A 12,717-nucleotide genomic window follows, 5' to 3' on the forward strand; every position below is an offset into this window, starting at 1 on the left:
ATTAAATTCAAAAGTCTTTTGTTTATTTTTTAAATTTAAATCTACATTTTTAATATTATCATAAAAGTAATATTTAATCATACCATTTTGTTATTGTAAGGGTAATAAATTAAGTCACAAGTAAGGTGTTTTAATAAAATATATATTTTAATAAAAGTATTTTTATACACATTTAAATAATAATTTGTTATGTTTCTGTCATATGATTGCACAGACTTCACATTTTTGAATCTTAATAAGTTTATACATTTAATACTTTAAATATCTTGACTACCAAAATAAATAATCATTTCCAAATTATTATGTTTACACTTGTTACATTGAAGATACCTATTCAGTTTTCTCAGATTGCTCTCTATGATGTGTAAGTGTTTGATACATTTGGTGTACCATTCCCATAGTTAAACATGCTAAAGCCGTGCCTTGAGCTGCCACTCTAAGTTGTACAATAAACAATGCTGCTGGTATTGTTCTTGTTCTCCATTTATAAATACCTATTCCAGCTACAGTTGTAAACCCAAGTAACCCTACAAAACAAAACAAAATGTATGTTAAAATATATAATATATTTTTGATCAAGAGCCTTAAGTAATTGCTTTACAATAATAAATATAATTCATTTTGATATATTCAAATAATTTATTCACACTTAAATTATTACATTTTTACTTGCATAGGATATACATAAATGAAAATGTTTATTGCTTTACATATTAATTAAATATGTACCTGCTATAAGAAAGGGTTGCCTTTTTACAGTTCCATATAGTTTGTCTGAAAAAGACGTATTATCTTCATGTTCTAATGTTTGTCGAAGAGCCTCTTCTGGGATGTCAATTTCCTTTGCACGTAGCCACGGATTACTCATTGTTTCTCTGAAGAAATTATTCAAAATATTTTATTGCGAGGTTTATTAAATAAAATCTGTTTTTAAATAGAATAATGTAAAAACTAATTATAGTGTTTGTATAAATATATGAAGTATATTTTATCAACATATATAATGTCCTTTATGAAGTATATTTGATTAGCAATATATATATATATGATTATATAATTGATCTAAAGTAAAAATATTTTACTTTTATTATTTCCGAATTGTTTGATAATAATTATAAATCGTTTAATTGTAAATTTTGTTATTTATTAAAATATAAGAATTGATATACATGCAAAATAATAATTTTATTTTCAACTGTATATAATATAACATTCGAAATATAAAATACATGACTAAAAATCTCTATATGCACATATATATGTATTTATGGTTAACCTCACACATGTTTATTGCATCACAGGTGTATTTCATCACATTTATTCATTAATACTTTTTGACAAAATATATCTATACACTGTTTCATGTCATGTGCTCTAAAAATATATAAATTACTCAAAAACTTCATATATTTTGAGCCAATTCTTTAATCATATCCTATCGATTTTAAAGACAGTATTTACACAAGTCTACTCTAATGTCACCGTTACGGTAACGTAATTTGAATATGGCTGTTTAAAATCTGTCAATAATATTTAGCTACATACGTGAACAATTGATATTAAGCGTTCTTTAATACTTCATTGTTTCAAAGTCTGTATCCTTTTTTAATTAAATTAAATCTATTACAATTTTATTTGTGGAACAATATTATAAACTTCACTGAGCGTTCTTCAGGTTTTCAATGCTCATTTTTATCGGTATAAATCAGTAGTACATTTCAATCGATTTTATAACGAATGTAGTTATTTTTATGTGAATGAATAAAATTATATTTGATTTTTACCCTTGTTTTATAAACAATATACAAATTTCACTGACTTTTTGTTAATACTGCTCAACTAACAAACTGACAACTTAACACTTCATTCACGACTGTCGTGCGGCGTGCGTGATGAGAAGTGAGAATGTATGATCATGACGCAACTATGTATCATACAACAATTATCTTCAACGAAGTCGTCTGAAACCTAAGATCGAAACGATGATTATCTTCCTATAGCACAGAGTATTTCTGCAGAAGCGAAACATCAAAGGAACTTTGTATTACACGTGTCCATCTGGGGTGACCTTGTAAACCTATTTAGGAACAGTTTACGTATATGTCACATAACACACACACATATCTGTAGTTGTAAAGTATATGTGATGTATAAAGGATACATAAGTCACATGTTTCTATTTCAAAAATTGTAGTATCGTTTATAGACCTAAACATAAAATTGTATCATTAATTTATTTTATTTAAATATGTATAATTTTTCCAATTGTTGCAATCAGTGGACATAATAAATAAAAATATTAAACGTATTTGGCAATGTATGAAGAATCACGTACATGGGAGTAGCATTTATCCCCATGTATGTACGTTATGTGTTGAACATAGATTACATTGTCGTGTTTCAACATTCTCTAGATCTAGAGATAAAATCATAAAGCACTTTTGTAATTAGAATGAAGTCACGGAGGATTTTAAAGGTCAGAGAGGATATTTTTCTTGCGGCTGTGTTTGGTACATGTAGCGTCATCTGTGGTAAATTACTGTTCAGGCAGCCGCTTGAGACTAATACCGAAGGGCCTATTCTCATTCTGACAAATTGTTCATCATGTACGTATACATATACATTATTTTTCCTATTAACCCTTTAGATCCTTAAGGCCAGCTTTATTGTCTACATTAGAATTGCTTATCAAGGTTATGTCAAGATTATGTCAAGGTGAATAAAAAACTACTTTACACTTTTAGTTTTATTTTCTTGCATACAGTATACAGTCGTCCCTCAATTCAAGAGCTTTTTCTTCTCCCAATTCAAGAACCTTTCTATTCCCACCATTCTATTGCGCATCCACCTTCGCGCAGTTGTTTTAGAAAGAGAACGGAAGATGCTCAAGAGAGAAAGACGAATCCAGCGGGCTCTATGTGTGAGTGTCCACACGAACGAGAAACCTAGCCGTCTCACTTTACCGTGCTTGCGGTCTCGCTCTTTTTGCGCATCCGCACGCCTGGCGCGTCATCTGAAACACAGATGGCGGCGCGATATTCGATTTGTACTTTTCGCCTCGTAGGATTCTCGATCTTTGTTAGCGAATTTGCGAACGATGCTTTTCTTTCTGTTCAGTATCTCAGAGGAAGCGACAACGTTGCCTGTATGTAGTGTATCAAGGTCACCTAAGTTAAGAATATAAATATTAAAAGTTCTAACAAGAGATTCACCTCTAGTATACTCTATGGTTTTATGCACAGTTGGAAATTAAAATGAATGCGGTTGTGATTGGTTGTTGTTATTATTAAGTATTACTAGTACATTATGTATCTCTTTTATTGGTCGAAGTAGTAGTACTACGTATCAATGACTTAGGTTATATAATGAACAAAACTAGATGAGACGAGGGAAGAAATCCTTTCGACTTTAAATCGTCTTCTAAATTAAGTTACAACTTCACAAGTTATACATACCTATATTGTCATCAGCGGTAAACACAGTAGTCACACACATCAAATTTAAATGCCACTTGTAATAGAAAATACATATTTCTAATTTGTCTATTTCTGTAAACGACTGCTTTACGCGTTATGTTATTGGTCAATAAAAGATGTAGTGATCACGTGTTCGACTCCTTCATACACATTATACATATATGTGTATAAATTCAGTGACATGTATTATGTCAATGTGACAGAACTGTCAAAGAGAAGTATTTTATTCAAACAGAATTCAACGTTAGAAAAATTAAAACGTACCTGTGTAAATTTATGGTTAAAAATAGAACGTGAGAACATGCATCAAAAGTTCAGATATACTAAACTTACAAAAACTGTAAACATTGAGGCTATATCAAGGTACTTTGGTTACACAATTTTATAAAAGTTTATGAAAAGACATCGCATTGTCTTTTTGTAGATGTATTTAAATTAACAAGTGGTTAATGAGAAGATAGAAATTGTTAAGTGTTAACTAAGTTGTATATAGAAAGCTTTTGAAAATATAATTGAAATTATGGCAGCAATACGACATACGCTACAAAGAGAAGTGTTTACGCCTGGTGATGAGAAATTATTAAGTGTATGTTATGTAAGTAAGGCATATAAAAAGAAGAAAATGAGCTTTCTTTGCTTAATTACAACCACAGATACACCTCCGTCGTTACTTTTGTATCAAGTAAAAAAGAATGACAAAAATATATTTAAAAAAAAGCAATCATGGTCATTAAGTGATATTCAAATTGTTGATGGAGTTAAAAATGATTCTATGGATATAGAATTACACATCGACAAGTTATACAAATGGTCTGTAACAACAACTCAGGAACGAAGAACATTTCTGAGCAATTTGTATACCTATTCTTGTAGCATAGCTCAGAGACCACAATTTAAAAATATTCCTAAAGAATGGCTTATAGATCCAAGTTCCCTAAAGGAAAGTGACAGTATCACTTTTACACCAGGTAATCATTTCTATTGATGTTACAAAAACAAAGATACAAGATTTTCACAACTGGGATTCGTATTCCCTCTATCCCATATTATGGTATGCATTTCATTTGTTTAAGATGAGTTTTTAACCGAATTTCAATACTTTGATTTTAGAACTTCTCACATCACCTATTTCATCAGATTATCAACCTATTACTGAAAAAGAAGCTGCTGATTTGAAACAAATGATGGAAAATTGTGAATATGCAGTTGCTAATGCAGAACTTTTTATGGAAACTCTTTCTAAAGATCTCTCTATTCTTGATGGGGTAAATTTTTAACAAGTTCTAGAAATCATGATTATTTTTGTTATTAAATTTGACTTTAACTCGGTTTTACATTATTTATCAATTCAGGAAAATGTACAATCAGTTTTGGCGTCAGAAGCCCGTGTAACACAATTGATGAATAGTATTGAAGCAGCAATAACTGAAGCTTCAATTGTGGAAGCGCGTCTTGCAGCTTACGATGAAGCACTTGGTAGAATTAGAGAAGTCATGGCTCGTGTGGGTCAAAAAAATCAAGCTATTCATACAGCTAATAATAATGCAAGACTTCTATTAGATCAGTTAAATACAGTCATAGTAAGTAAATATTTTTTCTTTAAAAATCATATCTTTTATAATCATATATAGAATCATGTAATTAAGTACTTCATAATTTACCTTATTCATATACAACATTTAATTTTCCTTAACAAGTCACAATTGGATATATCACCAACTCATCAAGACGTATTAAATGAAGCTGAGCTACCAGGAGAAAAAGAAGGACTCAGTCAAGCTGGTGCTGCTCTTCTAAAAGCCATAACCGCTCCCTTGCCACCAGGACTTGATAAATTAAGTGCAGTAACTGAGCAAAAGAGACGTCTTGATAAGCATAGAGCAAAATTCTCTATAATTGTGGCTAGGCACTTGAATAATCTTTTTATACATTTGGTATATATTCTTGAATTCTGCATTCTACTTTTATATTGATTGATTGAAAAAAGTATATTATTTTAAATTTTTTGTTTTATAGGGTAACGATATTGGAGAAATATCGACATCGTCAACAGATTTGATTCTTCCAACACATCAAGCAGTTCACTATGAACTTGAGCCATATACTGAGTTAATGCAATTATTAAGAGCATTAGATAATAAGGCTTTTATACAATTAACCAAAGTTTATACAGATACAATGAGTAAATTGTATAAAAGAGATTTAAAGCGTTTTTTCGAAGAAGCAAAAAATAAACTAATTTCTAAACGTCTCCAAGGTATAATTCTATGATTTTTTAAAATTATAATAATGATATATTATTTTTAACAAGATTTTTTTTTGAAGCAAATACATCAAGATCTAGTGGACAAAAGGCAGAAGATTTATTAAATCCAGCACCTATCTGCTTGTTAAGTGGTGAAGTATGGGCACCGGTAGGGGATGGAAATCTGTTAGATTCCGTTCTTGATTGCATGCTTTCACAAATGCAGCCAGTTTGTCTTGCAGAACAAGCCTTTTGTATTTCATTTCTGCAATTGGACTCTGTACTTTCTCCATCAAAAGTATGTAAATTTTACTTTGAGGATATATTACAACATATGTAAACTAAGTATTCTTTTGAATGTGTCAGAGTAGCGAATTGGAAGAAACAGATAATGTCAGCAATGGAGCAGCAAGTCCTGGTTCAGTTACCTCCACTACGAGTAAGAAATTGGAAAGACAAGTAAATGAAGAAGTACGTGCAACAATGGCAGCAATATTTCCATCATTGGAAATTGAATTAAATAATTTTATTGCCTTTTTGGACAAAATTGATAGTTTGTAAGTTTATTCAAAGACGTTTTGTTTTTTATATAATTATCTTATATCACATTTGTTTGTTTACTTGTATATTAATGTTTGATATAATTTTTATAGTTGGTGCATGTACGTCTTGGTACGTTTATCCCAACATGTGATGTCAGCGCAAGATACTGGTTCTTTTTTATCTATGACATTTGCTTCAGCTTTAATTCAAGTTAAGAGATCTTTTGACAAATTTATGCAAACTCAGATGCAATCGATTCTATCTGATACAAAAGTTAATCGCAGAAACAAATGTGGTATATTGTCGTACGTAGAAAATTTTGAGCAATTTGCAAAAACCGCAGAAAAAATCTTTAAAAATTCGGATCGAAAAGTTGATCTTGAAAAATGGTACACTAAATTAGTAAGTACAATGTTTGAAGCAATTGTTATACATAGTAGAGAACACCACAAAACTCCACCAGAAGTTATTAAAATGGGTAAGGGGCTAAAATTTTACATTTATTTTCTTCTTTTATTCATATAGCTAAATATAACATGTAAATTACATTGCAGAAAATTTTCATCATTTGTATGATCTTCTTTCACAATTAAAAATATCTGTACTTGATCATGAGCGTAAGGAAGCTAAACAAAAATACCACGATGCTTTGCGGGCATATGTTACACAATATTTTGGAAGACCTCTTGAGAAGCTTAATGTTTGTTCATTAAAAATTTCAAATTATTTTCAGTATATGATTTTGAAGTTCTTACTCTAAATAGAAATGTTTATTCTTTCAACAGCTATTTTTTGAAGGTGTGCAAGCCAAAGTTGGTGCTGGAGTTAAAGAATCTGAAGTTAGTTATCAAATGGCTTTCAGTAAACAAGAACTTAGGCGTGTTGTAAAGGAATACCCAGCTCGAGAAGTCAAAAAGGGTTTGGAAAATTTGTATAGAAAAGTCGAAAAGCATCTGTGTGAAGAAGAAAATTTATTACAAGTAAATGAAAAATTTAATATAGTATTATAATATACTATTATTATCTATTATACATAACATTGTTGTAGGTTGTCTGGCGTGAAATGCAAGGTGAATTCATTGCACAATATATATACATAGAGGAATTGATACAACGATGTTATCCGGATAGTATGGTAACTCTCGAATTTACCATACAAGATATATTAGAATTTTTCTCTGAGATAGCTCGATCTCACTGAGAAACTTAATAAACCAAAATTGTAAAGTGAATAAAATTTTGTAATTCGTATTAGTATTTAGATTGAAGTAATAAAACAATAAAGTAATATAATTTCCTATAAACAAAATGAAAACAAAATTTATTGCTCCATGAAATAAATAAAAAGGAAGTTACTAAAAGTTATTATACATATACTATTATATATTAAGGGATTATTTCATTGGATTTCTGTTGGGAAATTGTGTCAAAGTAAAGAATGACTACAGCAGGTTGGCTATCTGCTAGATATTTAATAGCTTGCTAATCATAGAATTCTCTGTGTAATACTTTGGCTGATCGAGAAGTCTGTATTTTTCAAAATTAATAAAAATCATGTTCACAATATTGTCTAAATAAATATTATAAATCTATTGATTATTTTATAAATTATTATTATAAATCTATATTAATAAATTTATTTATTGTGAATAAAGTATTATATTATTCATTCAAATTGAATAATTACAAGTTACAGTATTCGCCATGTTCTACAACATCTTATACATACATCTACTATATTTAAAAAATAATACGAATCATTATTTTGGAACTGGTGCCGAATAATTCAGCCAGAGCCATCCAGTGGCTCTACCCTAAAAGTTTAAATATTATTATAAATTTATATTTTCATAAAACATAGATAAATAATTATATTGTATTAATACATACTATTGCAATAGTACCAATGAGTCCAATAACACCAGCAGCTAAGTGCATGTTATATCTCCTCTGATTTTTCTCATATGCTGTCTTCCAACAACCTTGTGGTACCAGCAATTCATCCATATGTGGTGGTCTCACATCATTAGGAATTTGCATCGACCGAGTACCTTTTATATTTTAAAAATTATTATTTTACTTTTATAACTAATACTATAGAAAAATATTGTTAGATGTATTAATATAGAAATTCATTAAATCTAAGCTTGTTCTTTTATGTATTACATTGAACAATTAATCATATTAACTTTTTCAAAAAAAAATATTTCAAAAATAATGTAACTACCATTTAAAAGTAAGTACAACGAAAAGTCGCATGTGTAAATTTAACAAAAAATAAATTAACATCTTTTATTTTTAGAGATATTATATGTATTACATATATTAAATGTATAATTTTAATTAATTTGTCAAAATATAAAAGTTACAAAAATAACAGTTACCAATATTATGTAAGAGCTTTAAAATGAAAACTATCTTCAATATGATAATATCGAGGAATATAAAATTTACTGACGTACCTGGACGAGTAATTTGACGAACAGGCCTCAAAAGATGTCGAAACATGTTGGAAACCTTCCTCGACTTCAAGAGAATCGAAGTATTCGAAAATCTGAGCAGACGATGGAATGGGTGGAATACACGACGTTCAATATCAATCTACTAACCTCAACACACGTACTGTTAGATACATAGAAAGGAAAATCAATTGGTAGAACGCAGCGACATCTTAGTCGCTCATGTTTGAAATTTGAATTCCTACTATTCTTTGTCCATTGTTCTGCGACTTGAATTTGTCAGTTTGTCAATTAATCGGTTTGTAAACTAGTATTTTCCTCTATTCTCATCAGAGAGTTTCCAGTGATTTGCTACTCACCGGTAGAAAACTTTCTCACAAATTTATTAAATAAGTAAATTGACACGGATAGCTTGTGTAACAGTGGACTGAAGTTATTTGAAGTAACTTTTTCCTTAGCGAAAATGCAATCCGCAACTTTGTTTACGAGTTATTAACGAAAAACACTGACTAATGAAAGGCGAGCTCGGCTGACGCAAGGCAGCCGAGCCAGCTGATTTCGCTCCTCATTGGTTACGGTTTCTCGTTGATAACTCGTAAACGAAACGGCAGATTGCATTTACGCTAAAGAAAAAGTTACTTCGTATGACCTCAGGAATTCCTCATTTCCCAGAAATACCATAATTTTGAAACACCCTGTATAGTTATGTGACACTAGATCGCTAATGTGTGTATATTTTCAAATTTGTGCCAATATAGTAGCCAGCACTTCGTAATTACCCTGCAGCCGATAAGTAAGGTAGTTAAGCGAATACCTAGCTTCCATGCGTACATCTGTCCAGAGCATAATGTCCATGCGTTACTAATTATGGTATGCTTCATTGTTTTATGGACAAGTGTCTCCAAATAATATTCAGCACTCGTAGTAGAAAATGAAGTATAGGTATACGGTGTTCATTTTTTTGCTACCGTCCCTAAATTCATAAACGATCGGTAACGTTGAGCGTGACACTGAAATGGTAAGGGTACGCGTAGTTCGCTCGAATGGTAAATATTTTCCATGATCGACAAAATAAGAAGTTAGTGTATGGATCGTCGGTAATTGGAGGGTCTAGTTCGGTCACAATGGCGCCACCATAGGGGCACCGTTAGTTAACGGCCGAATTACTATGCCGACGGTGGCGCACGAGTCGTTTACGCAGCGAATGGTCAGTACACAGTGAAAATGGCGCCGCTTGAGTGAAGGTGGGTGATTCTGTGCGTGCGTGTGCCCGGAAAGTGCGAGTTTTCGGAAATGTGGCAGGATTTGGACGGTCTGGGTGGTGCGGGAGTGAATTCCGGTGCTCACCAGGTGGACCAGTTCTGCGCAACGGGTAAGAGCATTGTCAAGCTATTCGTTTAAACATCAACCATCCCCGACGTATACAGCTATCCTGGCCAAAGTCTGGGTTCTCCCTGTCAGAGCGCACGCGCTCTTTCTCCTTTTCTATTGTACACACGCCGTAAACAAAACGAAGTCACCTTTCTCCCGACGAGAATCGGACGATCCCGTCGAACATCCGTTCTCTCTCACCTATTATCTCGTACTTGAGAACACTGAAACTCTATCTTTGACTATCTCTCGAGTACCCTACGCGTTTTTCGACCCGCATCTGTCAATGGTAAAAGACGCAGCTTCTTGCTGGATCGGGCACCGAGATTCGTACAGTGATACCAACGATCTCTTCGTCGTCGTTCTCCCGCATCCGATGATCGATATTATATAAGATGCACAGTGAAAAAAAGAAGGGAATCGTTCGTCGTAAGCCGTAAGGCTCTCGATCGTGATAAAGATAATCTTGTCTGTTTACATTCGCGCGTCTTGAAACAAAATATCACTGGTGAATCACAGGGTTGCGCAAAACGTAGAGGTTAGCAGAGGCTCTAACGAGCTACGATCGGTTTCATTTATGAAACACGAGAGCGATGCTAGATTCACGGGGCTCGCGATGCACCGCCTGTGTTTACATTCGTAGTTCTCGTCTTCCAAATAGAGGTTCGAACAAGTGTAGTTAGATAAAATGTATACATATTTACCGAACGGAACTTGTTATTTGGCCAGATGGAGTTACAGTTCGCACCCCGAAATTCGAATACAAGCAGGACGCCTACGAGTTCGTGGGTTCGGTGGCAGTATTTTTAAACAATTGTTCTATTCGCGAAACGTAACTGAACATTTGAAAGTGTGAACCGACGTGACAGGGTACAATATAAGGAACAGGAATCCTCGAAGTCAGAAATTGCTAAATTCTAGAGATGTGCACGATAGCTTATGTAAGGGTTGAAGAGATTCGCGAACGGTGAGGCTAGGTCGGACGGGAGATTATAGTTCGCGTATTTAAATTTCCATATGGATGTTCGAGTAACGGTAATGCAATTTAAATCCATGGCGAGCCCTTGACGATCGACGAAGCACGGCTATCGACCCCGTTACGTTCCTCGGCGGCGAAGCAACAGTTTCTAATTGTTCCGCTGTGGCACGTAACCTAGCCTAATCCGAGGAGCCGACTTTCCGCTGCGCCGCATGCGAGAAGGAAGAGAGGTTAGCGTACCCGTTCGAGTTACATAACCTCACACGGAGGTCGAGACCGGGGATGATCATACGGTACTACCGTCACGACGTAGCGCAGGTGGCAGAACGCGTTATGAATGGCGTATGAAACGTGTATACACATGGGAGCGATCATTTCCTCTCTCGTTACCATCCCCTCCTCTATGCTATACCCGCGTTTCCATGTTTACGCTTGGCCAAGTGCCGGCCAGATAATGCGACGGGAATCATTATCTCGCGCGGACGACGCGCTTATCGCCGCCGGATTGTTGATCGATGCAGATACGATTCAGGCACAGGTTGGTCTTCAAGTTTGCTGAATTCCTGCGGTATCTGCCGATACCTGGAATTTTATCTGCTGTACCTCAAATGTTCTCAGAACGTCGTTGAAATTCGAATATTTGTTGGATAGGTCGGTGTGTTGCGAAACTATTTGTACAAAAATCGAGAGTATTATTACAAACATTCTCTATTCGGTCTTTATTGAAGCTATTCTTTGAACACTTTGTTGTGACTGGAGCGCGGATTTAATGCATGCGTGACGATGAAATATGCACATAGATGAAATGCAATACTGTAAACACGTTAGAAGACTGAACCTACCGAGCATTAAAAGTGATTGCCGCGTGTTGCTTCATAAGAATATGACAAGACTGAATATACATATCTTACTATAGTATGCTTGAACTAAGAAATTTTCCTGAATATTTTCCCTATAAAAGAGTCTTCATAATTTCAATAATTTAAAATTGAAAAGATAAATATATAATATAAAGATATTGTCACGCTGATTTTGATTTATTAAAACTGTTAAAAGAGGCAATCTAGTTTCATTCGATTGTATAAAAATCCAGTCTATTATTATTATTATAATAATCAAATATATATATATATATATATATATATATAATATTAATAATATATAAATTATATATATAATATTATTATTATAAAAATCCAGTTATAATATGAGCAGAAATTTAAGTCTAAAATTGATCTTGGTAAAAATAACAATGAAACCTCTAGAGATGTTATTCAGAAAACAATTAGAGGTAAAGAAATAGTAGTTCAGAAATGATTCAATGGCTTTTCGTACAACAAAGTGTACTGTAATATACAATTTATCGTAGCAGATGCAAAAGATAATTTTTCTTATTTGTTAGGATGGCTCGCAATTGCAATGATAGGAGTCAATTCTATAATAATACTGGCAGTAGCTTGTGGGTCAAAATTACCTGTCATTCAAATGGCAAGGGTTAATGTGCTAGCCAGGGTTGCCAAGTATTCGGTTCCTGGTTTATTATTGCAGTTACAGTGTACACACCGTGTGAACGTTGAAAACACGCTATAAAGAATAACGAAATTAACACTTCCACGACCGCGCTAGAAACCTCAAAAAATTTTC

General features: G+C 33.0%; 4 protein-coding genes across 9 annotated transcripts in view; 2 read left to right on the top strand and 2 right to left on the bottom strand.

Moving 5' to 3' along the window:
- Window positions 1-121: 121 nt before the first annotated feature.
- On the bottom strand, window positions 122-2,061 carry LOC117228875 (HIG1 domain family member 1A, mitochondrial). Of its 5 annotated transcripts, none has more exons than XM_033484908.2 (3): window positions 1,938-2,061; window positions 730-875; window positions 122-527 (listed from the first exon to the last, which is right to left on the bottom strand). In XM_033484908.2, exons 2-3 carry the CDS (start codon window positions 866-868, stop codon window positions 331-333), a joined length of 336 nt encoding a protein of 111 aa, XP_033340799.2. In that variant the 5' UTR covers window positions 869-875; window positions 1,938-2,061; the 3' UTR covers window positions 122-330. The 5 variants fall into 5 exon arrangements, with proteins under 5 accessions (XP_033340799.2, XP_033340801.1, XP_033340800.1 ...); XM_033484910.2 differs by having other exon boundaries at window positions 1,820-1,957; XM_033484909.2 differs by lacking the exon at window positions 1,938-2,061 and adding an exon at window positions 1,785-1,931.
- Window positions 2,062-3,574: 1,513 nt separating this feature from the next.
- Sec3 (exocyst complex component Sec3) lies at window positions 3,575-7,828 on the top strand. Its single transcript, XM_033484896.2, has 11 exons — window positions 3,575-4,444; window positions 4,587-4,741; window positions 4,829-5,056; window positions 5,174-5,410; window positions 5,493-5,733; window positions 5,802-6,019; window positions 6,088-6,278; window positions 6,375-6,742; window positions 6,819-6,964; window positions 7,050-7,244; window positions 7,313-7,828. Exons 1-11 carry the CDS (start codon window positions 3,997-3,999, stop codon window positions 7,463-7,465), a joined length of 2,580 nt encoding a protein of 859 aa, XP_033340787.2. The 5' UTR covers window positions 3,575-3,996; the 3' UTR covers window positions 7,466-7,828.
- A 59-nt stretch (window positions 7,829-7,887) lies between these two features.
- On the bottom strand, window positions 7,888-8,892 carry COX7B (Cytochrome c oxidase subunit 7B). The gene is made up of 3 exons (XM_033484747.2): window positions 8,727-8,892; window positions 8,155-8,315; window positions 7,888-8,078 (listed from the first exon to the last, which is right to left on the bottom strand). The coding sequence occupies exons 1-3, from the start codon at window positions 8,770-8,772 to the stop codon at window positions 8,025-8,027; spliced, it is 261 nt and encodes an 86-aa protein (XP_033340638.2). The 5' UTR covers window positions 8,773-8,892; the 3' UTR covers window positions 7,888-8,024.
- A 1,033-nt stretch (window positions 8,893-9,925) lies between these two features.
- The window catches only part of step (cytohesin steppke), a 148,364-nt gene continuing 145,572 nt past the window's right edge, over window positions 9,926-12,717 (top strand). For both annotated transcript variants that reach the window (XM_076521311.1, XM_076521309.1), the window contains exon 1: window positions 9,926-10,095. In XM_076521311.1, the coding sequence (XP_076377426.1) occupies window positions 10,017-10,095 (79 nt within the window). In that variant the 5' untranslated portion in view covers window positions 9,926-10,016. The remainder of the gene's footprint in view (window positions 10,096-12,717) is intronic.

Source organism: Megalopta genalis, chromosome 1 (genome assembly GCF_051020955.1).
Source record: "Megalopta genalis isolate 19385.01 chromosome 1, iyMegGena1_principal, whole genome shotgun sequence".
NCBI classification, from domain to species: Eukaryota; Metazoa; Arthropoda; class Insecta; order Hymenoptera; family Halictidae; genus Megalopta; species Megalopta genalis.

What these genes read in the sequence shown, in the direction of transcription:
- Sec3 (XM_033484896.2), top strand. Translation starts at nt 3,997, where the DNA reads ATGGCAGCAATACGACATACGCTACAAAGAGAAGTGTTTACGCCTGGT. An exon ending in CTGTACTTTCTCCATCAAAA is followed by an intron (nt 6,020 to 6,087) that starts GTATGTAAATTT and finishes TGAATGTGTCAG; the next exon opens with AGTAGCGAATTGGAAGAAAC. An exon ending in AAGAAGAAAATTTATTACAA is followed by an intron (nt 7,245 to 7,312) that starts GTAAATGAAAAA and finishes ACATTGTTGTAG; the next exon opens with GTTGTCTGGCGTGAAATGCA.
- LOC117228875 (XM_033484907.2), bottom strand. Translation starts at nt 1,312, where the DNA reads ATGAAATACACCTGTGATGCAATAAACAT. An exon ending in ACCTGTGATGCAATAAACAT is followed by an intron (nt 876 to 1,283) that starts GTGTGAGGTTAA and finishes TAATTTCTTCAG; the next exon opens with AGAAACAATGAGTAATCCGT. An exon ending in GCAACCCTTTCTTATAGCAG is followed by an intron (nt 528 to 729) that starts GTACATATTTAA and finishes TTTGTTTTGTAG; the next exon opens with GGTTACTTGGGTTTACAACT.
- COX7B (XM_033484747.2), bottom strand. Translation starts at nt 8,772, where the DNA reads ATGTTTCGACATCTTTTGAGGCCTGTTCGTCAAATTACTCGTCCAG. An exon ending in TCGTCAAATTACTCGTCCAG is followed by an intron (nt 8,316 to 8,726) that starts GTACGTCAGTAA and finishes AAAATATAAAAG; the next exon opens with GTACTCGGTCGATGCAAATT. An exon ending in TCATTGGTACTATTGCAATA is followed by an intron (nt 8,079 to 8,154) that starts GTATGTATTAAT and finishes TTAAACTTTTAG; the next exon opens with GGTAGAGCCACTGGATGGCT.